Genomic DNA, 26229 nt, shown 5'->3' with positions numbered 1-26229 from the left:
TTCATGTACAAGGACCAGGCACAAGTCACCTTTTCAGTGGTGGTGTAACTTCAAACAATTGCTAAACAAATGGTTGTAAGTGGAGGATTTCTAGCCAGTATGATTGCTGATTTGAGTCTGTCTGTCTGTCTGTCTGTCTGTCTCTGTCTGTCTCTCTCTCATTTAAAAGAGGTACTAAATGATGAGTTGAATGCAACGAAACTTCATTTTCATGTATGCTGATTAGTGTACATTTAAAGTGACTATTCTATTCTATTCTTATTCTACTCTTATTTCTATTCCATTCTATTCTATTCTATTTTATTTCTATTTCTATTTTCTCCCCTACTCCTATCTCATTTGTAGTCTGTTCATGATCTGGACCTCGCCTGCGCTTTGCATGGAAAAGAACCTCACTGGCTTTGTTTATTAAAGAGGAAATACTTGCATGGCAAATTGATTTGAAGGCACGTTAGGATGTATCACTACAAAGTGGGATGGTAATAAAGTTAGGGATTGATCCATAAGCAACTGTAGTAGGGTTTTGTCCAGCTTCAACTTTGAAGAAAATTCTACTACAAACTTATGTGGAACTTTAGCTTGGATGCATGTAAAGAAGTTTATCATAACCATGACAACATGCCGGCTGGGGAATTCTGGGAGTTGAAATCTGCACATCTCGTGCAAGTTGTCAAGGTTGAGAAACAATGATTTAAAGGTATCAAAGATTAACAGAACTTTTGACCTTAAAAACGTGGTTCCCATCCTTAGACACGTCTGGAAAGTTTTAAGAAAGGTGCAGTAATCATTTCCCAGAACAAATGTGTGGAAATGTATTTGGGCATGCTTTAACTCTCTGGCTGTGAGCTTCATGGTTGTTAAGAGCCAGCGTTGCACCTTCTAGCCAGACTGATACTTAAGAGATTTCTACAGAATTTGGCCAGGTGAAATTGTCCTTTTATTAGCGTAATTTCATTGGAACAGACTCTTGTTTGTCTCCTGCCTTGCCAACCCGAATCCACCTGTCCTGGTTGGGTTGAGTTGTCTTTCCCTGGGCTTGGTAGCTGACGGCTCCTTTTCCTCTTGCCAGGTGGCCCCAGCAGAAGGCTTTTCGGACCTTGCCATGCAAGTGGTGACGTCTCCCTCCAAGAACTACATCCTGTCGGTGATCAGTGCAGGCATCTGTGTCCTGTTCCTGATTGGTCTGATGTGCGGGCGTATCACCAAGCGAGTGACACGAGAACTGAAGGACAGGTAGAGACGACCTTGATCACCGGAGGGAAGGAGGAGGAGGAGGAAGGCCTGCCCAATTTGTACAGTCTTCTCTGTATAGTCTCCCTCCCCACCTCGCTCTCCTTCAGACAATACAAGCCAATTAGAACAGCAGCAGCAGCAGCAGCAGCAGCAGCTCGGGTCGACTGGTCTCCCATCCTGTCCAGCAGCTTTGTTACCCCATCGTTAGCCACGGTTGTTTGCCTGCCTGTAGACAAAGCTCTTTCTTTCCCCCCTCCCCCCCCTTTTATTTTCTGGTCCCCTCGTCCTGTTGAACTACCTTCTTCACGTGCTCCAAATCAGACTGACAAACTGCAGCCCCGGAGGTTTTTAAAGTCAACCTTTTAAAGATCCATTCTTGGCATAATTTGGCGAGGGGAAGAGGGCAGTGTGTCTCGGTGAGGAAATATTTGCACCCTGAGTTTAGGCAGGACTTGAAAGGATGGGACATTTTACCCACCACTCACCACCACCGACCCGTGGTTTGGATACCTAGTTTGCCAATGAACCAGCATCTTCAGCTCATCCTCTGTCAGGAAAAAATGGTCTCAGAGGAATATCATCTCCACCGGTTCTCCTCTTTCTGTCACAAGGGTCTGTTTGTGTGTATTTTTCCTTTCCTTAACCAGTTTGTTCCTTAGTTTCCGCCAACCGGCAAAAGCCACTTTTTTTCTCCGTTGTCTTTGGGATGAATAAAATATCGACCCCACATACGAAAAAGTCCGGTGCTTTTATAGGTTTTCCCCTCGAAAAAGCTACATCCTGCCCCAGTGGAAGCTGTTAGATGAGACAAGTGAGGGTGCAAAGCTGCGTAGCAAGTAGGCGTCTCGGAAAGTTACACTGAAGATTTGGGGCCCCGAAAGAGGAAGATGGCCATTCCTGGGGCGATGATTATAAGGTGACCCTCTCCCCCGATATGCAGATGTGGCATTAATCGGAAGGGGAGAGGGGTTCATGCTCTGTAGGAAAGGGGTCCCTTCTGGAGACTCTTCCTGAGCACAAAAGGGTTGATGGGGACGGTTTGTCTGTTATTTGAAAGGAAGCAGTAACTTTTCTGAAGCAGCTCTCTGAATAGCCCTCCTGGCCTGAACCTGGATGCTACTCTTGACCTGATTGGGGAGTAAAAGAAGCCGCACCTGCTCTTTGGTTGGCACATGGGACAGTCTTTTAACCTGCTAGCCTGCTGGGTCTGAATCCTGCATTTGGGTGTTCTGGCCAGTGCAAAGCTTAATTGCTTGCCCCTCTCCATTTCCCTGGCATGTTCCAGCTCATCCCAGTATTGCACTTGCTAGGCAGATTCTACCTTTATAGATTACTATTATTATTATTATTTTTGCATTTAACTTCCCGAAAGTGGAGGGTGTTTCTGTCAAGGGACCAGGGCGGTCAGAGTGTCTGGGCAAGCTGTCGCTCGTAACAGTACTGTGAATATTTTCTGCTGCTCTGAAGTTTTGGTGAATGGTGTCTCCACAAAGTGAACTTTTAGGAGACTTCATACTGGAAAATGAGCAATGTGGCATCTGGTTTTGCTTCCCTAGAGCTGGCGGTTTGGTGTGTTTTATATTTTTAAGTGACTACTGATTCTTTTTTTTCTTCTTGCTATCATGAACAGTACTTGGGTCACGGTTCTTTTTGTGTTCCCCCTGGATCTTCTAGAACAGGGGGTGGGGAAGGGTGGCCCTTTTATGACTTGTGGACGTCAACTCCCAGAATTCCTAAGCCAGCCAGGCACCATGTTGGCTCAGGAATTCTGGGAGTTGAAGTCCACAAATCATAAAAGGGCCACCCTTCTCCACCCCTGTTCTAGAAAGTGGAACTGGTAAAAGGCACATGATAGGAGAATCCAGTGGATGCTGCAGGGCCTGGTGCTTTTTCTCCTCTGCAGGATCTAAAAACAACTCCAGTATTTTGTCAGACAATGGTTTACCTAACCATGATAGGGCATTGAAGCTCTGTGGAGAGGCTGGCTGTGGATAATGGACTACAGCAGGCCTGAAGAGGCTAAAGCAAGGAAGAGTCCCAGACAAGACTCATTCAGAATTGTAGCACTGGGCAAGATGCCAGCAAGACATCTTGTTGATAAAGTGCCCACCCCCCCAGTTCATTTTAGCTGGAAAATTACACCACACACATTTTTTTAAAAAAATTGCATCCCCTCAGCTAGCTGTAGTTGCCTTTTCCTGCATTCCCAGCTTGTCTTGAGGAGAAGGAATGATGCTTCTGCGGAAAGAGAAGACAGGGCACCGGACAAGCAGTGGCACCGAGATAGCTTGCCCTCTGGAAGGAGGGTGGACAGCCTCCAATGTTGCTGCAGTCCCCATGCTCCTTTCCCAGGACTTTCTCTCCGGCTGCCTCTTCCGTTTTATTTTTCAACCTCAGGAACCGGTCACTTAAGAGAGGAGAGGAGAGATCAGGCGTCATTTCCACTTAGGCTGTGCCACACCAGATTAATTCTGCTTAATTAGATCAATTAATTCAAGGAAGGCAGAGAAAGCAGTGCTGAGTTTTGCCAGTTTCAATGGTTGAAAATCCTCCTTAACTGGGACCCGGAAGGCTCCTTCCACTTGCTACTTCTATATAGTTGTGCTTTGTGCTTTTGCAACCGTTTGCAGAAGGGGACAGGTTGGTCGCGGAGGGCTCCTCTGCCTAAATTTGGTGAGGACGCCGCCTTTTCCAGGATCCAATCTGGATCGGTTTACAGGGATTAGAAGTTTTGTCTTCCGAGCTTTTGGACTTGTCCTGGAGCCCATTCTTCAGGGAACTTCTCTGTGCGAAGAAGTTCCCCCGAGGATGGGCTTCTGGCACAACTCCGAAAGCTCGGAAGACAAAACGTCTGGTCCCGGTGACCGACTCAGATTGTATCCTGCTACCTTATCCTGGGACACGTACATTTGGCCTTCTTCTCTGTGCTGCACTTCAGAAAGAGAACTGGAGCTGGAAGCAGCAGCATCAGACAGTCTGCTCCCCTTGACTCAGTGAGGGAAAGTTAGTGCAGCGGTTCCTTTAAGAATCTTTGGCCTGCCAGTTAGAGCATCAGGGGGCCTCAAGATGGAAGGCTGAGGGAGGACAGAAGCGGGTGGGGAGGGGGCTGTGCACTGAACCTAACTTCCTTTTGGACCAAGCATTATAGTTTTTTGTGAGGAAACTGCCACTCTTGATGACTGGCTACGTTTGGGGTCTTTGTAGGAGTGGCATTGCTTCCTCGGCCTCAAATTTGCAGTGTGGCCAACCCTGTGGCCCCATATCCGGAGTTTCCTGAATTGGCACCAAGAGGCATTTTACCTGCAAGGCAGCCTAGAACCAACGAATGTTTTTGAGGGTCGTGATTTTGAGGTTTGTTTTCATTGCAGAGCCAAATACTGGATTTGAAACGAACACCCACGGCAAACAACTTGGAATGGCATAGCTAGGTTATGTCCGGTGCCCTTCTTGCGGCTTTGAAAAACAGCCATTGGAGACATGGTAAAAGGATTAAAAAAACAAAAACAAAAAACAGAACAGAACAGCAAATGTGGGCTGATCTTGGTTTTTTTTTTTTTTAAAAAAATGTAATATTAAGGTTTTTGTTTGTAAATTGTTTTTTTTTCCTTATCTATGTACAAATTCTTGGCCATTCTTTGTTTTTACATGTTCATGCTGTGCAATTTTGAATTGTTAACTGAAATACTGAACATAATGTGCATTTTTCTGTACAGATGAAATGGGAGAATTTAATAAAAAAGTCTGCAGGTTTTATGCTTTTTGCTGTGTTTTTCTCAACTGCCTTTCATAATCACACCCGAGTTCTGCTACTTTTCAAGGTCATTTAATGGTGACTACCGGTTGTCTCCAGATGTTGCCCTTAGCGCTTTTGAAATTTTGAAGAACTCCCTGATCCTCAGTTTACTGACAAACCAGGGGGATCAGTTTTGTAAATTCCTCAGATTATTCAATCTGGACTGATACTTGTTGCAGGGGAGGACAGAGTTCTTGGGGGTAGAGGCATTGGGTAGAGGAGTGCATCCATGCTCCCTCTTAGACCTATGCTGTCAGTCTCGAGGCTACGGTCTCTGCTCTACAAGGCAGGGAGAACGCAAGGTACTGGCCTTCTAATCGAACTGGATTTTAAAATGGAGCCAAGGATCGTTTCTATTTCGTGGTTTGAGTATTAGGGATCCAACTCAGGTGTTGCCGCCAGCTGCCCCTTTTCCCTTGCAGCCTCAGGGCAAGATCGATATTCAAGTAAACCATCAGGTTTATGCCAAAAGAGGAAAGGGGCAGTAACATTTTCTGCTGCTGCTTGGCAGCCCGCCAAAGAATAGAAAAGAAATAATAGAAAAGAACAGAAGGAATAGAGTAGCATTCTGGAAGTTGAAGTCCACAAGTCTTAAAAGTTGGTAAGTTTGAAGAACTCTGGAGTAGAACAATGAATAGAATGTAATAATAGAGTAGAAGAGTGAAGTATAATTCTAATTTTTTTTCTTCCTCTTCTTTTTTGTAAGCCGCCCGGAGTCCTACGGGATTGGGCGGCATATAAATTTTAATAAATAAATAAATATAGAATAGAATATAGAATGAGACTGAATAGAATATATAATAGAATGAGAATAAATAGAATAGAAAGAATGAATAGAATAGAATAGAGCTGGAAGGGACCTTAGAGGTCTTCTAGTCCAGTGTTTTTCAACCTTTTTTGTGCAAAGGCACACTTCATGAAAAAAATCACGAGGCACACCACCATTAGAAAATGTTAAAAATTTTTAACTCTGTGCCTATATTGACTATATAAGGTGTTTTTCCCACGGCACACCTTACACTATGTCACGGCACACTAGTGTGCCACGGCACAATGGTTGAAAAACACTAGTCCAGCCCCCTGCTGAAGCAGGATAACCTTTGCTATTTCACATGTGACTGTCCAGTCTCTTCTCAATTTGGCTCCGCTGCTGATCGTTGCATTTGACCCGATCCTCCGGCGGCGCTTAAAGAAGCCGATCAAAAACTCGCCCAGCTTCCACCGGCATCCAGGTGATCGACCGACAACGGGAAGAGTGCGCAAGCGCAGTACCACCACGGCACACTGCCCCACCGAAGCGCGCCTGCGCTCGCTCTTTTACGCTCTTATCCCCGCCCCCCTCTTCCCGCCCCCCCCGCCCCAGCGCCCATTGGCTGCCGCCCGACGGGTTCCACCACCGGCAGTCGCGCGACTTTGTCGCACGCGGGACGGCCGTAAAGCGCGGACGGAGAAAAAAAAAGCAGAGGGGGAAGGTCGCGCGCCGCTTCTGCGCCCGTCCCAGGTCTCTTTCCTTCCTCCCCCCCCCGCGACGATACCTGCGGGGGCGGAGCCGAGTATGCAGATGACCCGCCGCGGGGCGGGGCCGACGATGCAAATTAAAGCCTCCAGGCAGCGCGTCCAGGTGAGCGCCGCGCCGGAGGTTACACAGGTGGGTCCTTGGCGGCCGGGCTGGACACGGCGGGAGGACGTTCAGGCGGCCCCGAGAGGAAACCCGGCTGGGGGGGGGGCAGACTGCCTCGCCCTGACCTTCCTAGCACCCCGAAGGGTAGGAGCGGCGCCCCCCTCCCTTGTAGCCCTTATAGTCCAGCACCCCCTCCTCTCTCTTTCCCCCCTCCCGTCCCATGGTGGTGGGAAAGTCTTCTCGGCGTTGGGGGGGGGGACGAAACGTCCCCCACCCTTGTGGGTTCGTTTCCCGCGGGGCTTTCGTGGGTGGGTGGGTGGGTTGGGGGTGAGGCTCAGAGAGCTATTTGATACCCCCTCCCCAAAAGAGTGGCAGTCTTAGGGCTCCTTGGCCTTAAGGGCCACCTCCCTCAGGTAGATAGCCCCCTCCCCCCCCCCCGACCTTTACTGGGTTTGTTTGTCTCTTTGTTATTTCATACCTTATTTAACAGAAGAAGAGAGCTGGAAGGGACCTTGTAGGTCATTTAGTCGAGCCTCCCTCCCCCGCCCAAGAAAGGAGCCTCTACACGGTTTCTGACCACTGGCAATCCATCCATTAAACATATGTTCATGGGTTTAACATACATTCACAAACCCAATTTATGTAGGCTCAGAGAAAAAACCCACAAGCAGCATTTCCACAATATTTTAGCCGATAGAATGGGTGGGATTCAAGTAATTTAACAACTGGTTCTCTGCCCTAATGAATTTCTCCCAACAACCATTTCACCAAACTGCTCAGAAAGGTTAACAACTGGTTCTCCCAAAGTGGTGCGAACTGAGTCCCATCACTGGATAGGATCCCATCCTGAAAACAAGCTAATTCAGGCACCCAGGAAAGTGGATTAAGTGATCTCAAGCCAAGTTGTAATAATTCTAACTGCACTGATTTCAACAAATGGCCCCTGAACTTGAAACTGCAGGTCCCTCCTTCTGACCGTTGTAAGTCAAGGACATGTTGCACCCGCTGTTGCAGCGGCTCTAGGTGGCTTATCAAAGTGGCTTATCAAATGACATAAGGTGAAGGCAGGTACTCCTTGATTTACAACCGTTCATTTAACAACCATTTGCAGTCGCAAATGGCACTGAAAAAAAGTGCCTTGGTTTTCGCCCTTACGACTGTTGCAGCACCCCTGAGGTCAGGGGGATCAGACACTAGACAAGCGACTCAGATTTATGACGATGGCAGTGTCAAGTGATTGGCTTTTGCAAACTTCTGACCAGTAAAGGCAATTTGGGGGGCAGATTCACTGAACAACTGAGTTGTAGTGATTAACAAATGTAGTAATTCACTTAACAACTTTGGTAAGGAAGATCGTAAAATAGGACAAAATACACTTAACAAATGTCTCACTTAGCAACGGAAATTTTGGGCTTAGTTGTGGTCGTAAACCAGGGACTACCTGAAAAAAATGGACCAAATGTCAAATAGGTTGATCACATTAATGGAAAATCTCACAAAGAGATTCATGGGTGAATAAATGAATTTGCATCTGGTTTCTTGGATTCAAATCCACCATGCAAATCTTTATATAGAATAATTAAAATCAAGAAAGATTAAATAAAGACTAAAAAGTAAGAAGATGGAGGACACAGGGTGGGTGTCTGGGAACTTATCTCCAGCTGGCAGAGCAGGTTTTGAAGGTCTTCCAGCAGGCCAGGAGTGTGGAGGAGACCCCACCTCACCTCCCGTAGGAGAAGAGCCCAGAGGGATCCCAGTAGGTCTTTTCACTGGAGTGAGTGGGATGATCTCGGGCTGAGATGATGACTCAGGAGATCCAGGTCTATTTGACCAGGCATAAAAAGAAGGGGAGAAGATGACCGGATGCTGAAGAGAATTGTAATGGCACCGTGAGAAAGAAAAATATGTTCTGGGTTTGGGGGGGAAAATTGGAAGAAAAAAGTTTCAGATATGAAAACTGGCTGGGTGACCTTGGGACAGTCGCTCTCAGCCCAACTCACTTCATTGTGTCCTTGTGGGGAAATTGGAGGCAAGTGGATTAGCAATGTTTTCCACCATATATATGTATATATTTTAAAAAGCAGGATAAAACAACAAACATAATAAAAAGATAACCAGGGGCTTAACTATAGCAGTTATTTATATCCTGGTTATTTCAAGCAATAGAAATAATTATATTTCTTTTGTTCAATTGTATCTGGGTATTAGAGACTCCCTGGATAAGTCCCTGCAGAAGTGGTTTGTCATTGCCTCCTTCCTAGGGCTGAGAGAGAGGGACTGGCCCAGGATCCTCCAGCTTGCCTTGTACCCTAGGACTCATGGTCTCCCAGTTTCTAGCCTGATGCCTTAACCACTATGCTGAATTTGCTGCCCAGTTATAAATTGCCATGCAATAAATAAAATAGGAGGAGGTTGCATGCATTCAAATGAGATGATTTCAGGTTGCAACCAGGGTTGTTTTTAAGGCTTAAGAAAGAAATCGGAAGGAAATAATGGTTGAGCTCCCATTCTTAAAAAATACAAAACTTTTTTTTAAATAGGGATTTGTCTTCTTTTCCGTTTATTGTCACGTTGTGAGTCTTTTCTTGTGATCACTTTTGTACTTAAGGTCAAGGTGTGACTGAGTCAGTGCTGCCCTGTAGCAGTAATTGTGCTTTTGGCATTCAGTGGGTAAATTGTTTTACCTGTGGAATTGTGCCAAAGCAGAGCGAGATAAGACAAGTGGTGCCTCTTCTCTGGCATATTGGCTGAATTCACACTAAAGGTAAAGGTTTCCCTTGCACACATGTGCTAGTCGTTCCGGACTCTAAGGGGCGGTGCTCATCTCCGTTTCAAAGCCAAAGAGCCAGCAGTGTCCGAAGACATCTCTGTGGTCATGTGGCCAGCATGACTCAATGCCAAAGGTGCACGGAACAATGTTACCTTCCCACCAAAGTGGTTCCTATTATTCTACTTGCATTATTTACATGCTTTCGAACTGCTAGGTTGGCAGCAGCTGGGACAAGTAATGGGAGCTCACTCCGTTACTAGGGATTCGAACCACCGAACTGCTGATGTTTCTGATCGACAAACTTGGCGTCTTAGCCACTATGCCATTGGGTCCCTGGATTCACTAGATCAAACTAAAAATGGGTTTTGATGGATTGTGGGTTAAATTCACCTGGGTCTGTTTGCATACATTAAGGTGTATAATACATACTTGCGCATGGCATGTTGTATGATTGCTTAACTGGACTTGAGATCAAGTCTATTCTCTAAATGTATATGAGGTTGAAAGAGAAGAGGTGCAGCCATTGAATTTGACCAAACTTGCGTATCCTTTCAATTTAGCGGCCGCTGTATATGCGGGGCCGCCATCGCTCCACCAATATCCCCAGTGGAAGTAGCGAGTGGGGATTATTGTACTTGCAGAATGCATTTTGGTTGTGCTCATATTCTTTATTTTGGTGGAATTATATGGCTTGCCCCAACATTTTCTGTTGATTTTTTGAAAGTGTGCAATGTTTTTGTTTCAGTTTGTGAATTCCAAATACTAAAGTGATAAAAATGGCTTCTGATGAATGATCACTGCAATCCTTTTCCAAAAAGGGCCAGGTTCTGTACTCAAACTTTTACAGGTTCCCACCCATCCAAAAACTTTAAGAACCTTGATCTCTTCACATCTCAGATGGTGATGCTTGTTAGGAATATAATTCTAATGATTGGGTTGGCAATATATAAATCATGTAACAATGTTGTACCTTTTTCTTTAAATCATACTGTAAAATGTGATTGGTTGATGTTTTTCCTCAATCCGCCATAAGAGGGAGCCAGAATGACTGTTAGCTCTCTGTTTGTTAGATGCTGGGCTAATCTGATCTGATTTGGAAGCTGGCTGTTAGAAAGTGCCGTGAGCTATTGTAAGTTTTGCAACTGCTAGCAAACTTTGAGTACCAGACTGTTTGTATGATTATGGACTATGTTATTTGGATTATCCCTTAACTGAAAGACATTGATGACTGACTGTCTTATCCGTGTATGACTTGGACTGTTTGATGGACTCTGATACCTCTATTTCCATGAAAGTAAAAAAATCTATTTAAACTGCAGTGTTTCTGTATGCTGGTTTGTGTGTTCTCCAACACAACTCATACAACGCTTTGCTGAACGTACTCGCTCTCCCAATGGGGAGCTTACCTAACAATGCTGACCGATATCATTGAAGTCGTATTCCAAGCAAAATGAAAAGCATATTCCTCTTTTGCAGAGCTAGCAGCAGCTGTGAAGATTTCCTGGTGCGTCTTCGGAGAACCATCAGCATGATGTTTCTCCAACGACTGTTAAACTTCCAGTGGCAAAGAATGACTCTGTCGTGGTGGAGGCTGTGTGGCTGCCGGCACAGTAGCAGCAATGGAGCTGAATCTCACTTGATGCCCCTGCCAACACGCGCACAAGTGGTTATCTGTGGTGGTGGAATCATGGGCACATCAGTGGCATATCATCTCTCCAAGCTAGGGTGGAAGGACATTGTCTTACTGGAGCAGGGCAGGTAAAGGATGATGTTTTTGAGAACGTTGCCAACTCTGTCCAATCATAACTTCCTTGGTTTTCCTCCTCTCAAACCACCCATAATTTGCTCTGAAATACCATATTTTTCAGAGTATAAGACGCACCCTTTTTCCTCAAAAAAGAGGCTGAAAATCTGGGTGCGTCTTATATATCGAATACAGCATTTTTTGCTTCCGACGCCCCACCTTTTCACTGAAATGGCCATGCATACCTTTATGGAGGCTTTCAGAGAGCTCCTGGGGGCTGGGGAGGGCAGAAATGAGCAGAAAATGACCCGTTTTTTGCTCAGTTTTGCCCCCAGCAGCACTCTATAAGCCTCCATAGGCTATGCATGCAATTTATTTTGACAAACAGGCCAATTTTTGCAAAAATGGGCCGTTTTTTGCTTGTTTTTGGACCTCCCAGCCCCCAGGAACAGTATGCAAGCCTCCCTAAGGCTATTCATGCCTTTTTTTTTTTGAAGAAAAAAATGGGTCCGTTTTTGCGATAAACGGGCCATTTTTGGGAGGTTTGCAGAGTGCAAAAACTTTTTTTTTCCTTTTGGAAAGCTCTTTGATTGATGAGAATTAGATTGGTCAAGTGCTCTTCCAGCAGAAATAAAGTCTTAGGTGCTGCAGATTGTCAGCTATTTCCTTCTCCAGCACATGGATAAATACACCTGGAAACATCTATATACCTACCTACTTTCCCTACCTACCTACCTACTGTATTTCTCTCTCTCTCTCTCTCTCTCTCTCTCCCCCTCTCCCTCTCTTCCCCTACCTACCAACCAACCAACCTACTCTCTCTCTCTCTCTTCCTACTTACTGCATTTCTCTATTTCTGTCTCTCTCCCTCTCTATCCCTTTATCTACCTACCTACCTACCTACTCGCGCTCTCTCCCTATCCACCTAACTTTATTTCTCTCTCCCCCTCTCTATCCCTCTTATCTACCTACCTACTTTTTAAAAATTTGCCTCTTCAAAACCTTGATGCGTCTTATACTCCCATGTGTCTTATACTCCAAAAAATACGGTACATCTTCATTTATTCTCTATAAAGGATCAGATTTCCTCTCTATGCCTTTTTTTGCACTGGGTGATTTTCTATATATTATCCCTTCATTGAGCCCCTTTTTGAGAGTAAAAGAAATGGAAATGGGCTGGTCACAGAGCCAGAAGAACTGAGGGCAGGTGGACCAAGGCGGTCATAGAATGGATCCCACTTGATCAAAAGCGTCTACGAAAGAGAACCTAAAACGAGATGGAGAGAGGACATCAGCAAGTCTGGCTGGCCCAATTGGCCAAAGAAAGCTCAGGACAGTCTTGGCTGGAAACATTCAGAAGAGGCTTCCATCTTGCAGTGGGCTGACAACGGCTAGAAGGAACGAATGAATTGATCTCCTATCCCAGGGGTATCAAACTCAAGGCCCAACGGGTGCTTAAATTTGGCCTGCAATGCCTCTGGCAGCCAAAATGGGTAAGGGGGGGGAACCTCATGTATTCCCCCCCCAATGCCATTTTCTGCCTGGACGACCTCCTGCAGCACTTTGCCAGCCAAAACGACATGGGGGACCTGCGTAGCATTCCAGGCAGAAAACGGGACACAAGGGCGCCTTGTGTGCACCCCCCCCCCTGCCCAGCTTTTGCCAGCAAAGTGCTACAGGAGGCATCTGTCCCCTCTTTCTCCTCTCCCTCCCACCCATCCTGCCAGCCCGCCAAGTTTAGTTTAGTTTAGTTTTATTTGTCTTGTATGCCGCCCACTCCCGAAGGACTCCCGGCGGCTTACAATAAACAAGGGAGGGGATAAATAAACAAAACAATACTTTAAAATACACAACAGTCACAGTTTCCGTGGGGCTGGATATTTCGAAAGCCCCCCGGCCTGCTGGAGCAGCCAGGACTTAACGGCTTTGCGGAAGGCCGGGAGGGTAGTAAGGGTCCGGATCTCCACGGGGAGGTCGTTCCAGAGGGCTGGAGCTGCGACAGAGAAGGCTCTCCCCCGGGGAGTCGCCAGCCGACATTGGCTGGCAGATGGAATCCGGAAAAGACCTAACCTGTGAGATCTAATCAGTCTATGGGAGGTAATTGGCAGGAGGCGGTCTCTCAGGTACCCAGGCCAAGGAGAACTACAATGCCGATCCGGCCCTCAAAGAAATCCAGTTTGACACCCCACCCCACCCGGCCTATTTGTTCTGGACTGCATCTCTGCTTGCTTTACCATAAAGATGGTCCTTAACCTATGACTGTAATAGAGCCCAGAATTTCTGTCATAATGTCACGATGGGAGTAAGTTGAGTCACTCTTCTGGCCAACCCCTTTTGCAATCATCACAACTTATGACCGTGATGAGCAGGCTCTGCTACAGTGGTATGTCGAGGACTGTGTGTTTACCTTGCAATTGAGCTTCGGGGGCGTCTTCTACTCTTCTCCCTCTTGGGGGTCTGGAATTTCTCTTCACCTCCCTGGCTTTTCTCTTTCAGGCTGGCAGCCGGTTCCACTCGGTTCTGCGCAGGCATCGTAAGCACCGTGCGGCATTTGTCCATTGAGCTGAAGATGGCTGATTACTCACGGAAGCTCTACCAGCAGCTTGAGCAAGAGACAGGGGTGAAAACTGGTAAGCACTGGAGGTGCCACTTTGGGCAAACAAGACATCCTGTATCTACCTTGTTGGCACCCTCCAACTTCATCAGGAGTAAGGGGAGAGTAGAACAGAATAGAATAGAAAAGATCTTGCAGGCCTTCTAGTCCAGCCCCTCCTCAAATAGGAGAACCTATACCAGTGTTTCTCAACCTTGGCTACTTGAAGATGTCTGGACTTCAACTCCCAGAATTCCCCAGCCAGCGAATTCTGGGAGTTGAAGTCCAGACATCTTCAAGTTGCCAAGGTTGAGAAACACTGCCCTATACCATTCCAGACAAGTGGCTGTCCAGTCTCTTCTTAGAAACCTCCAGTGAGCAGATCACCTACAACTTCTGGTGGCCAGCTGTTCCACTGGTCAATTGTCCTCATTGTTAGGGAGTTTCTCCTTAGTTCCAGGTTGCTTCTCTCTTTGATTAGTTTCCCATCCATTATTTCTTGCCTTCTGATCAGTGGTGGGTTGCTCACGGTTCGGCCCCGTTCGGCCGAATCAGTAGCGGCGTCGTGAGGCTCCGCCCACTGCAGAAGCGTTGTGGATGCGCAAGGGGGCGTGCCTGAACCGGTAGTAAAAAAATTGGCCACCCACCTCTGCTTCTGATGCTTTGGAGAATAATGTAACCTTTGCTCTTTGGGGCAGCCCCTCAAATACTGGAATCCTGCTATCATGTCACCCCTAATTCTTCCTTTCTTTTGACTAGCCAGACCCTCGATGGCCATTAGAGCACCCCCAGGGTCATGTGATCAAAATTCAGACGCTTGACGCATGACAGTTGCAGTGTCCTGGAATCACGTGATCCCCCCTTTTGCGACCACAACTGCGGCAAGAAATGGGGCAAAACTCATTTAACAAATGTCTCACTTAATAACAGAAATCTTGGGCTCGTTGTGGTCATGTCGAGGACTGCCCGTATAGCAACCACGTGGTTTAAACTCGCTTCATTTCATGGCGCTGCAGAGGTTGGAAGTGCGGATTCTCCTGTCCAAGCTCTTCCCTCTAACAGGTTTCCCAACTGTGGCAGTTTCCAGTATATTGACCTCAATTCCCAGAATTCCACAACCAGCAGAGCCATTGCAGGGAATTCTGGGAGTTGACGTCCACTCACTTTCAATTCACCAAGGTTGGGAAACAACCGCTCTTAACCCCTGCTTCCTTCCGTTCTTCTCCCATCCAAGAATACCGTATTTGTATTTTTTTTAGTATAAGATGCACCAAGATTTTGAAAAGGCAAATTAAAAAAGTTTTTGCACTCTGCAGACCTCCTGAAAATGGGCCCGTTTTTGTCAAAAGAAAAAGAAAAGGGGGGCATGCATAGCCCTTACGAGGCTTATAGAGTGCTCCTGGGGGACTGCAGGGCAAAAACGGCCTGTTTTTCACTCATTTCTGCCCTCCCCAGCCCCCAGGAGCACTCTGGAAGGCTCCTAAAGGCTCTGCACAGCCATTTTGGTGAAGGGAGCAGGGTTTCAGTAGGCCCAAATGCTGTATTCAGTGTATAAGAGGCACCCAGATTTTCACCCTCTTTTTTGAGGGAAAAAGGTGCGTCTTATACTCTGAAAAATGCAGTAAGTAATGCAGAAAATGGCTCTGGTGGGACCTCACGGAGGCTGAGAGTAGGCTATTATTTTTTTGTTCCAGGTTACGTGACGACAGGCTCCATCTCACTAGCTCAGACCCAAGACCGGCTGATCTCGCTGAAGCGCATTGCCTCGCGCCTCAAGTAAGCTGGCACATAGGTGCATCTGGTGGGGTGGCACACGCCTGGATGGAACAAGTGTAACGGTTCCTATGTTTTCTCCGGCAGAATCATGGGTATTCCCTGTGAGCTTATCCCGCCAAAGAGAGTATCCCAGCTCCATCCCTTTATCAACATCCACGACCTGGTGGGGGCCCTGCATGTGCCCGAGGACGCCATCGTATCATCTGCTGACGTGACAATTGCTTTGGCCAATGCTGCTGCAGCAAACGGTATGACTCCGCCTCCCCAGTGTCCTGCTGGAGCTTCCTTTCTCAGGGTGGGCTCTGCTTGGGAATGGGGAGGGGGGGGTGGAGTGATGCTACAAACCCACAGGGATAGAATCCCCTCCAGCTTTCCTTTAAGACATTGTGTTGTGGCCTGCTGGCTGCTGGCCCCTCCAGTAGCCGAATTAAATGAGGAGGAGGCGACCTCAGAAGCATGGATGGTTGAATCAAACTCCTGGCAGTGGGCAGAGTTCGCTTTCAATACTGTATTCTAAGCACTGCACCACCATGTGAGACGATATCCTTTTGAAGGCAGCATTCCGTTTGTCAAACTGGGTTTGTCAAGGAGCGTGAATGGCGGTGAGGTTCTGTTGAGTTGTGTTCCTTCCAGTGTGGCGCTTTAGGTGAGCAGAGTCCAAGAGTTACAGTGAAAGATCAGGTGTCCGGCCTGCCACACTTTCTATTATTCTACTCTGCATTGTCTATTGTGGGAAAATGGGAGGGGGATTGTAAGGAGTTAGATGCGATGTAGCCAAAATAAAATTCCTTTCTAGAAAGCCTTTTGTCTTTGCACATTTGCATCCGTGACCCGACAATTGCGCGATGGACATATCCAGGCCGACAAAATAGCGCCGATTTAAACGAGACGTCATAATCGTGCCAACAAAAAAGCGACGATAAAATCGTGACGACAAAAACGCGATGATGACAACCACAAGTTACTGTTTGATTAGCAGTAAAAGTTTATTATGTCACTAAATAATTAAAGCATTCGGCAGTTAAAATTTATTATTATGTCACTAAATAATTTAAAAACTCTGCAGTTAAAATTCATTATGTCACTAAACAATTTGACGGAATTAATTTAGATGCCAATATTATGACATACAGCACACAGATAGTCCGTACGATCACACCCTGCATATGTAGGAAGAATTGCAGCAAGACGTCTTGATAGTTGCACGTATTTAGACTTGCTTGCTGCCTGACTGTTTGGTAATTCCGCTCTGTATACGGCTCATGGTTTGTTCTGTTACGTCTTGTTCACGACGGAAATGATGAACCAATGTGTAAATGGTTGGATGGTGGCATACTACAGACGACTGGAACGCTTTATGCCAACCCTTGACTGAGTTATTTGTTTGCGGCAAGCCATCAGCAACACGACCTCGCATGTTCCACATGGTGATAGGAAACAACGGGTTAGCTCGTCGATTGCATCTCAAACGACCAACGTAATTGTCTTCCCAGTAATCATAAACATTCTGAAGATTGTCTGGTTTACTATCATTCAATTCGTCGAAGGCGGACCCAACATCTTCCGGAGGCACGAAACTCAGTGCAATTAGCACTTTTGAGTACAGTTTAATGTTCTCGTCGTCGTGATACAAATTAGATAAGCCTTCGTTTTGTATACGATGCCAAAATGACTGACCAAGGTGAAACAGACAACCAAGTACGGTAGCATGTGGAAATACAATTGCCAGTGCATTCATAGTTCCTTTTTCAAAATCAATCAGAATGCTGGTAGGCGTGAGAGATGGTCGCAGTTCGATCATTTTGCGGAAAACCCACTCATAGTCTGCCTGTGTTTTTGTTCTCATGAGCACATATATTAATTGTGATTGTCAATTAGAGCATGTATCGTAAATACCTGTAGAAATATTTCGGGAGCTACCTTGAATGTTCCGTCCATAAACCAGTGCGGATATTGCTCCAACAATTGCAAATTTGCTGCAGTGCCGAACATGAACATTCTGTTTCTGTCTTGATCACCCGAATCCCACAGAAGAAAATTTTCGCAACGTGTTGTTACCTTCATAGTGTCCGAAAGAATGAGGTCTTGAACAGAATGTGGCCTAGGATTGTTGACATCAGGCCTCTTCCGTTTCCGCTCGAACAGTCCGTTGGCTTGCTGAATACTACGGCAAAAGATGGGCTGCTTCCAGCGAGACTCCTGCTGTGCTGTTCACAATAATTTGACAAGGTTTTTCCACACCATTTTCAGCTCGTTCGCGTATAGTCGCTTTTATATTTTCACTTTCATTTTTTGCGTTATCTGGAGTGTGCATGTGTTCAGTACTTGTTTGTAACGTCCCGTCTGTTTTCTTCTTAAGTCTGCCGGCACACTCTCTTTTAATGCACCTCCACGAAGACGATCCATCTTGATTTAACTTGTCGCGTTGATACCGATATCCTTCATATAGCAGTTGTTGTTTTCCTTTAATATTTATTATTAAACTGGCGTGTGCTGACTGCATTATAACGTACGTTATAACGTACGTATACGCATTCCACTATGTTAAAGGCACAGCACATTCACTCGTGATTTTGTGATCGTGCATTTGTTGGTGCGCTATTGTCAAAAATCAATTAGTGATTTTGACAGCGCTCATTTGTCCATTGCGGTTTTGTCGGCGCGCTTATGTCTATCGCGCATTTGTCGGTGAACCCTTTGCATCTGACCGGAACTGGATGGGTGGAAGCTGCCAGCATGGCAGTGGGAGATTGGACCATGGGATGGACTTGTGGGTGTGGAGGCAAGATCTTGAACTTTCAACTGGGTGGGGAAAACCCGGAAGCTTTCAGATTCGGGTTTTCCCAGATGTGCCAACATGGCTCTCTTGATAAATTGGAACTTTGAGCAATACTTTGCCTCGGACTCTGATTTAATTTTGGATGCTATTTGGAACCCTGACATCAGGTTCGTCGCAGCTTTCCCTTGCAATGGATCACCAGAGATCACCCAACTTCCTGTCTTCTGTTGTCTTCCCAGGTGTTCAAATCCACGAACGAACCAGCGTCATCCATGTCCTGGACCAGAAGGGCTGCGTAACTGGAGTGGAGACAGACAGAGGGATGATTGAGTGCCCATACTTCGTTAACTGTGCTGGGCAGGTGAGGCCCTGATTGGACTGTGGAGCTGAAGGGCTTGTGGTTCTGACTACGACTGGGTCTCCTCTTTGTGGGGTTCTGGGACTGCCTATCAAAGTAGACTTATCAAACAGGTTTTATGTGGCTGGGCCTTTTGTGCAACAAAGGAGAAGCACTTATTCAGATTGGCAAACTGCTCACGGCACTGGATGGGGAATAGAACAGAATGAGCTGGAAGGGAGCTTGGAGGTCTTCTAGTCTAGCCCCCAGCTCTCTGAATTACAGTTTAAATTACAGAAATTAATCCTATAGAAAATTTAAAGTAGACAAAAGAGTTTATGGTTTTGAACAGAATGCGATCTTCAGAAAGGCATTTGATAGAGTAGAATGGAATTTTATATGCTACCATACCTGGGCAAGAGTAAGTGAAGGAAAAGGGGGTTTGTTAATTACATTTTAAAGTAGATTATGGTACTAAGTATGAATGAGCTGGAAGGGACCTTGGCGGTCTTCTAGCCTAGCCCCCTGCTCAAGCGGGAGAACCTATACTATCTCAGATAAGTGACTGTCTAGTCTCTTCTTAAAAACCTCCAGTGATGGAGCTTCCACGATTTCTGGTGGCCAGCTGTTCTACTGGTTGATTGTCTTCCCTGTTAGGAAGTTTCTCCTTAATTCCAGGTTGCTTCTCTCTTTGGTTAGACTCAGTGGCAGTTGTGCTAAATGGGGTGGCTGGTGGGATCAAGAACAGTGGGTGAATGGATGGCTGCTTGTTGCAGGCATATGGTTGCTGGGAGACCAGAAGGAGCTCACGGGAAGGTTGTCTATCTGCTTTTCTCACCGTTATCTTTGGGTTCTGTGATCAGAACTAATTGTGCAGAGCATGGAATTGTGCTCAGCGAGTGTTAAACCATATTAACTAATATTTGCTAACTGTTTGTGTGCTGCACCAGTTGAAAAGCAGGCTATAAAATGAAATAATAAATAACTTGTTCCTTATGCATTTTGTCTCTTGTGACGAGGTCCTTACTACTTCTTCCCAGGCAGCTGTTCACATCCATCCTGCAATCTTTCTTCCTTGTACTACATGTCAGATATATTATCCCTGCTGTTTCTTTGGCAACAATAAGAATCTCATTAACTAAATTCCCATCTATTAGAGCAAATCCCAGAATTGACCAAAAAGAGTTTATAGGTGGTATTAAAGCTGCTTCTTAAAATAGCAGTAATTCTAGATTGAGCTGGAAATATAATAATCATCATATTCCATATAACTCTTTCTGAAGTTGATATCTACTTGTTCTGTTTGGTTTTTTTTTTGTTTTTGAAAAAAAATGATAAAGCAACAATTAAAATTGATAAGTCATTCTAACACAATCTTACTGTTAATTTTCCTGGCCCTTCCGATGCAGCATAAAAAATTAATTCAGTTAATTTTGTTATTATCTGCTAGGTTCATTATAGCAAAACTGAATGAATAACATCTAAAAATTTGGTAAATATCACTGTCTGAAAAATTAACACAACATTAAAAGTGTTCTGAAGCACTTTGTTTAAAGATTATTTTATTCTCATTTAGTTTCTATGGTTTCAGTTTAATGAAAGAAATTCTTAATGCATTAAATGCAAGTGTCCTTTTGGAGCAAAATATTGAAAATTAACAGTTGTTTCAGTCCTCGATGTTACAAACCAACTTATATACACAATTTTCTGGGTTTTTATTTGTTCCTATGAAATGTGGGGCTTTGGGTTTCCTATTACGGTATTTTTGTATTCCTCCATTTAAAAAAATAGGTTGAAATGTTTCTTTGAAACGATGCAGCACAATTTCAAGAATGAGCCCCACGGACATCAAATCTGCCCTTGGCTTTTTTAAATGCCCTTCTTTGCTTTCAGTGGGCTTACGAGCTCGGCCTTTCCAATGAACAGCCGGTCAGCATCCCGCTGCATGCCTGCGAACACTTCTACCTGCTGACGCGCCCCCTGAAGACCCCGCTGGAGAGTAACACGCCAAGTGAGGAACCTTCTCTTGTGCTGTCTTGCAGGTGCTTGGGCTTTGGCACAATGGCAGGCCAAGCGTGTTCAGTGCAGAGGTGCTTGGCATCCACAAAGGTTGGAGGCCCCAGGGACTCCAGGTGTTTAAGGGCTATCAACTCCAGGGACAGGGGGCTTCAGTGCAGGCTGATGTCTGCCACTTGGACACTTGGAGCTCCAGAGATTTCTTGTCTGTGAGTTAAAGAAAGGGGTATCCAACCTTGGCAACTTTTAGTGGACTTCAACTCCCAGAATTCTGGGAATTAAAATCCACAGGTCTTAAAAGTTGCCCAGGTTGGACGTCTCTTCTGACCCAGTTCCCCAAACAAACCCTTTATGATTCCTTTTATAGTGGTGTAGCCTTTATTATCATTGTACAAAAATCAATACAGCGAAAATGGTTTTAGCTCCCTGGTGCAATTTATGACAGCAAATACAAACAACATAAATAGTATAAAGAATATTCCCAATGCAAGGGGGCGAAAAGAAAAGAAAAACTAGTCCTACGTTTCCATGTGTGCGTGGTGTGATTGTGGTTGTGTTTAAGAGTCTGACAGCCCAAGAATAGACTTCATTAGGAGTCGACAAAATATTTCTCTCTCACCGCAGACTAACAGGTCTGTCTGGCAGGGAGATGAATAGTTGTCTTTCACATCTATTCATCTCTGCCCCCTGCCTTTGATCCCCAGAGCTAAGGTGGGGCTTCACTAGCAGTGGTGGGTCTTCCGTCCTGAGGGCCGGTCCATAGATTTTTACTCCTCTCCTCTGCTTTCTGCACATCCATGTGTCAGGCACTGGGCCCAGCTGTTCCTCCTCTTCCTCATCAACCACCTCCAGACCTGGGGGCTGTTGACTCTCCATCTGAGGGCTGAGGGATGTCCCAGGCTCCGCCTCTCCCTCCGTCCCTCCCTCCCTCTCTCTCTCTCTCTCTGCCAGCTCCATTCCCTCCCCCCTCCGAGCTCTCAGGTTGCCTTGATGCTGACCCTGACTCCCACACCTCTTCCTCTGATTCAGCTTTCTTGGAGCCTGGGGAGGGGGAAAGCGCCCCCCAGAGGCCCCCTGGAGGCGGGAAACGGCCTGTTTTCCGACTTCCAATGGGCCAGGTAGGTCTGTTTTTCACCCTCCCAGGCTCCAGAGGCTTTCTAGGAGCCTGGGGAGGGCGAAAAACAGCCCAACTTGCAAACTGGAAGATCGGGAACGGACTTCCGGATTGCCCATTGGGATGTTTTTCTCCCTCCGGAGGCTTCGGGAGGCTTCTCTAAGCGGTTTACAGAGTCAGCCTATTTGCCCCCAACAATCTGACTCCTCATTTTACCCACCTCGGAAGGAGGGAAGGCTGAGTCAACCTTGAGCCAGTCAGGATCGAACTCCTGGCAGTGGGCAGAGTTATCCTGCAATACTGTATTCTAAGCAATGCACCACCAAGTGGGACTTCTAGTTGCACGAGAAGGCAGCCTGGCTCTGGGTGCAAGAATGCTGTGTGCAGTGGAGCCTTTAGTAAGCAAGGAGAGTGTTTCCCCCCCCCCCTCCTCTGTGTTTTGGGTTGGTTGCCCCAACCCCATCCAGCATCCTGTTTTTCTCCCTGGGTTCAAGCCTTTGCTTCTCTCCTCCGCAGCTATTGTAGACCTTGATGGGAGGATCTACATCCGCAGCTGGCAGGGGGGCATCCTCTCGGGAGGCTTTGAAAAGAACCCCAAGCCTATTTTCACAGAGGGGAAGAATCAGCTGGAGGTCCATCGCTTGCAGGAAGACTGGGATCACTTTGGTAAGGCGGCCGGGCCATTGATTGTTGTAAAGCAGAGGTGGGGAATGATGACCCCTTTATGACTTGTGGACTTCAACTCCCATCATTCCCGAGCCAGCTGGGAGTTGAAGTCCACAAGTCACAAAGGGGCCATCGTTCCCCACCCCTGGTGTAAAAGAATGCCCGTTTTACTTGATTATTTTTCTTTATTTACTCCATTTTGATGCTGCCCATCAAAACTGAGGCTCAGAAAAATACAGAATTTTCTGCCTGCCTCAGCAAAGCAGTTGGGGGATGAAGGGGCTCCCAGTGCTGCATTGCAGTGTCCTTTATTTTGGGGGGAACTTTGCACATATATCCTGGTTGCTCTTTCTCACTTCTCCTTTTTTTCATCTTTACTGCCGGGTAAGTACAGGTAGTCCTCGACTTATGACCAAAACTGAGCCCAGAATGTATGTTGCTAAGTGAGACATTTGTTAAGTGAGTTTTGCCCCATTTTACAACTTTCCTTGCCACCGTTGTTAAGTGAATCACTGCAGTTGTTAGATTAGATCAACGCGGTTAAGTGAATCTGCCTTTCCCCATTGACTTTGCTTGTCAGGAGGTCACAAAAGGGGATCACGTAACCCTGGGACACGGCAACCATCATAAATGTGAACCAGTTGCCAAATATTTGCACGTAAATCACGTGACCTTTGCAGCATGCAAAAAGGTTGTGAGTGTGAAAAAACTTTCACGAGTCACTTTTTTCAGTGCCGTTGTAACTTTGAACCATCACTGAATGAACCGTTGTGAGTCAAGGACTACCTGCAACTTTTAAGATGGTGTCATGTTGCTTATGGCACCATGACGAGCAGAATACAGGTTGCCCTCGATTTATGACCGCAATTAAGCCAAAACCTTTCTATTGCTAAACGAGACATTTGTTAAAGGTGAGATTGGCCCCCCTTGTACGGCTTTCCTGCAGTTGTTAAGTGAATCTGGTTGACTTTGCTTGTGAGAAAGTCGCAAAAAGGGACCAGGGACCTCAGGACACTGCAAAATGCTACTCAGTTGCCAAGCATCCCAATTTTGATCACATGACCCTGGGGACGTTGCAAGTGTGAAAAATGGCTCTAAATTACAGACTGTACAGTTATAGGGACTAATTTGATTCTGAACTTAATAACGGCGGCAAGATTGTTGGTGGCGCAGTACTGGAAGAACGAAGAATTGCCTACTATTCAAGAATGGACGTTAAAAGTAGTAAATTTAGCAGAGATGGCCAAAATCTCAGCATATTTGAAGGACCACTCAAACGAGAACTATCAGTTGGAATGGAGAAGATGGATTGATTACATTCAAAATATCTGACTAAGAAATTTCAATTAGCTTATGAATGAACAAGGAATGTTACAATTTATCTAAATTCAGTTTAATAAAAGCGGAGTTAAAGTACAAGAGGAGGTAGGATGCTATAGTTAGTTAGCTTATGTTAGTGAATGATTGTTAAATGTTTATACCCTGTATTTTGTTCTGGAAAGTTGGGGGCAGGGAGGGTTGGATGGGGGGGAGGGTTGGGGTGGGGGGAGGGAAGGGGAAATATTTGTAAAATTTATTAAAACTCTTCAATAAAAAAAGAAAAAGAAAAATGGCTCTAAATCACATTTTTGAAGCTGTTGTAACTTCAAATCATCACTAAATTAACTGTTGTAAGTCGAGAACTACCTATAGAAAGCAGGCTGGCCCGAGAAACATGCTTTGCTTAGCTGGCTGGGGAATTCTGGGAGTTGAAGTCCCCAAGTCTTAAAAGTTCCCAAGTTTGGACACCCCTGCTCTAAGGAATCACCTGTAAGTGTCATTATTGGAGACCTGGCACTTTTGGGGTGGTGGGAGTGTCCTCTCTTTTCTCTGCCATTGTCTGCTCTCTCTTGGGGGGGATTAGAGCCGCTGCTGAGTGCCTTGCTGCGGAGGATGCCGGATATGGAGGCCCTGGAGATTGTGCAGCTGGTGAATTGCCCAGAATCCTTTACTCCAGACATGCGGTGCATTATGGGAGAATCCCCCAACATACAGGGATACTTCGTCCTAGCAGGAATGAACGCCGCTGGTACATCCTTTGGAGGTGGGGCAGGCAAGTAAGTGGACTCATTTCCTGTGGAGGAAAGAAAGGGGGGGAGGGGTTCTCTGTAGGAGAATGATTTGAGCCCAGGTGGCGCAGTGGTCAGAGTGCAGTACTGCAGGCTACTTCAGCTGACTGCCAGCTGCAGTTTGGCAGTTCGATTCTCACCAGGCTCAAGGTTGACTCAGCCTTCCGTCCTTCTGAGGTGGGTCAAATGAGGACCCAGACTGTTGGAGGCAAATAGGCTGACTCTGTAAACCGCTAGAGAGGGCGGGAAAGCACTGTGAAGTGGTATATAAGTCTAAGGGCTATTGCTCCTTCCTTCCTTCCTTCCTTCCTTCCTTCCTTCCTTCCTTCCTTCCTTCCTTCCTTCCTTCCTTCCTTCCTTCCTTCCTTCCTTCCTTCCTTCCTTCCTTCCTATTAGAATGCAGTATTGCAAGCTAACTCTGCCTACAGCCACCAGTTCAAATCCCACCATGCTCAAGGTTGACATAGCCTTCCATCCTTCCGAGATGGGTCAAATGAGGACCCAGACTGTTGGGGGCAATATGCTGACTCTGTAAACAGCTTAGAGAGGGCTGTAAAAGCATGTGAAGCAGTATATAAGTCTAAGTGCTACTGCTATTTTTTCTAGTCCTTAACTTCCAGAGCCGACTCATAAGGCCCCTCGCTGTCGGAGTCTGTTTGCAGCTCCAACGGCTCCTGCTGGGCCACAACAGGTTGTGACTTATGAGTTACTTTTCTGAGTTCTTCTTATAGGTTTCCTCACATTTCTCATTGTCGGATTTGGAATCTGTTACTTGGAATGATGAGTTTTCTGGATATCTTCAGAGATTCAAAAGCTACTGGTTGTGGGGGGGGGGCATTTTAATGCAATTTGTGCTGCAAACAGAGGGACTTGATGGCCTCCACAGCCCCTTCCAGCTCTGTGTGTTTTTGATAACAGGTACCTGGCCGAATGGATGGTGAATGGCTACCCCTCCGATAACATCTGGCCCTTGGACCTGAAGCGCTTTGGAGCTCTGCAGAGCAGCCGAACCTTCCTCCGTCATCGGGTCATGGAAGTGATGCGTAAGTAGTTGCCTCTCGTGTTCCCTGGGCTCGCCACGTAGCTCATGGAGGTGGGCGAGGGGTTGTGCCTGTTTCCTGGCTTGGCAGCTGGTGGTTCATTCGTTAGAGGCTCTCTCAGAACTGCTTTGGAAGCTGTTTCTCAATGGGTGGAAATACCGTATTTTTCGGACTATAAGACTCACCATGATTTTGAAGAAGTAAATTTTTAAAAAACGTTTTTGCACTCTTCAGGCCTCCCAAACCCTCTGCACGCCTCATTCCCCCCCACCAAAAAAAAGGACATGCAGAGCTTTGGGAGGCTTGTAGAGTTCTCCTGGAGGCTGGGGGTGGGGGTGGGGCAAAAATGAGGGAAAAACGGGCCGTTTTTTTGCAGAAAAAAAGGGGGGGCATGCAGAGCTTTGGGAGGCTCTAAAACGGCTCATTTTTGCCCTCCCCAAACCTCAGGAGCATTTTGCAAGCCTCCCAAACCCTCTGCAAGTCCATTTTTGCAAAGGGGGCGGGGTTTCGGTAGGCCAAAAATGTTGTATTCAGTGGATAAGACGCACCTAGATTTTCACCCTCTTTTTTTGAGAGAAAAAGGTGGGTTTTATACTCTGAAAAGTATGGTAATTAATTATTATTTTCCTTGGCTGCACA

General features: G+C 46.2%; 2 protein-coding genes across 5 annotated transcripts in view; both read left to right on the top strand.

Moving 5' to 3' along the window:
* GLG1 (golgi glycoprotein 1) overlaps positions 1-4984 on the top strand; it is an 86840-nt gene extending 81856 nt beyond the window's left edge. Inside the window, exons 26-27 of one of the 2 annotated variants that reach the window (XM_087729024.1) lie at positions 1070-1233; positions 4602-4984. In XM_087729024.1, the coding sequence (XP_087585150.1) occupies positions 1070-1233; positions 4602-4620 (183 nt within the window). In that variant the 3' untranslated portion in view covers positions 4621-4984. Of the gene's footprint in view, positions 1-1069 lie in introns of both variants that reach the window. The other variant, XM_087729025.1, reaches the window with a different exon arrangement.
* Positions 4985-6465: 1481 nt separating this feature from the next.
* Positions 6466-26229, top strand: part of PDPR (pyruvate dehydrogenase phosphatase regulatory subunit) — a 35375-nt gene continuing 15611 nt past the window's right edge. The window contains exons 1-10 of one of the 3 annotated variants that reach the window (XM_087729571.1): positions 6466-6647; positions 10894-11175; positions 13658-13791; positions 15449-15530; positions 15615-15778; positions 18549-18670; positions 20540-20657; positions 22293-22442; positions 24346-24538; positions 25469-25593. In XM_087729571.1, coding sequence (XP_087585697.1) covers positions 10946-11175; positions 13658-13791; positions 15449-15530; positions 15615-15778; positions 18549-18670; positions 20540-20657; positions 22293-22442; positions 24346-24538; positions 25469-25593 — 1318 coding nt within the window. In that variant the 5' untranslated portion in view covers positions 6466-6647; positions 10894-10945. Of the gene's footprint in view, positions 6675-10476; positions 11176-13657; positions 13792-15448; positions 15531-15614; positions 15779-18548; positions 18671-20539; positions 20658-22292; positions 22443-24345; positions 24539-25468; positions 25594-26229 lie in introns of those variants that run through there. The other 2 variants (XM_087729570.1, XM_087729569.1) reach the window with 2 other exon arrangements.

The sequence above is a fragment of the Thamnophis sirtalis genome, unplaced genomic scaffold (genome assembly GCF_051295495.1).
Source record: "Thamnophis sirtalis isolate CommonGarterSnake01/CBP01778 unplaced genomic scaffold, rThaSir2_p1.2 scaffold_14, whole genome shotgun sequence".
NCBI lineage: Eukaryota > Metazoa > Chordata > Lepidosauria > Squamata > Natricidae > Thamnophis > Thamnophis sirtalis.
This window is presented reverse-complemented; position numbering and strand designations above follow the sequence as displayed.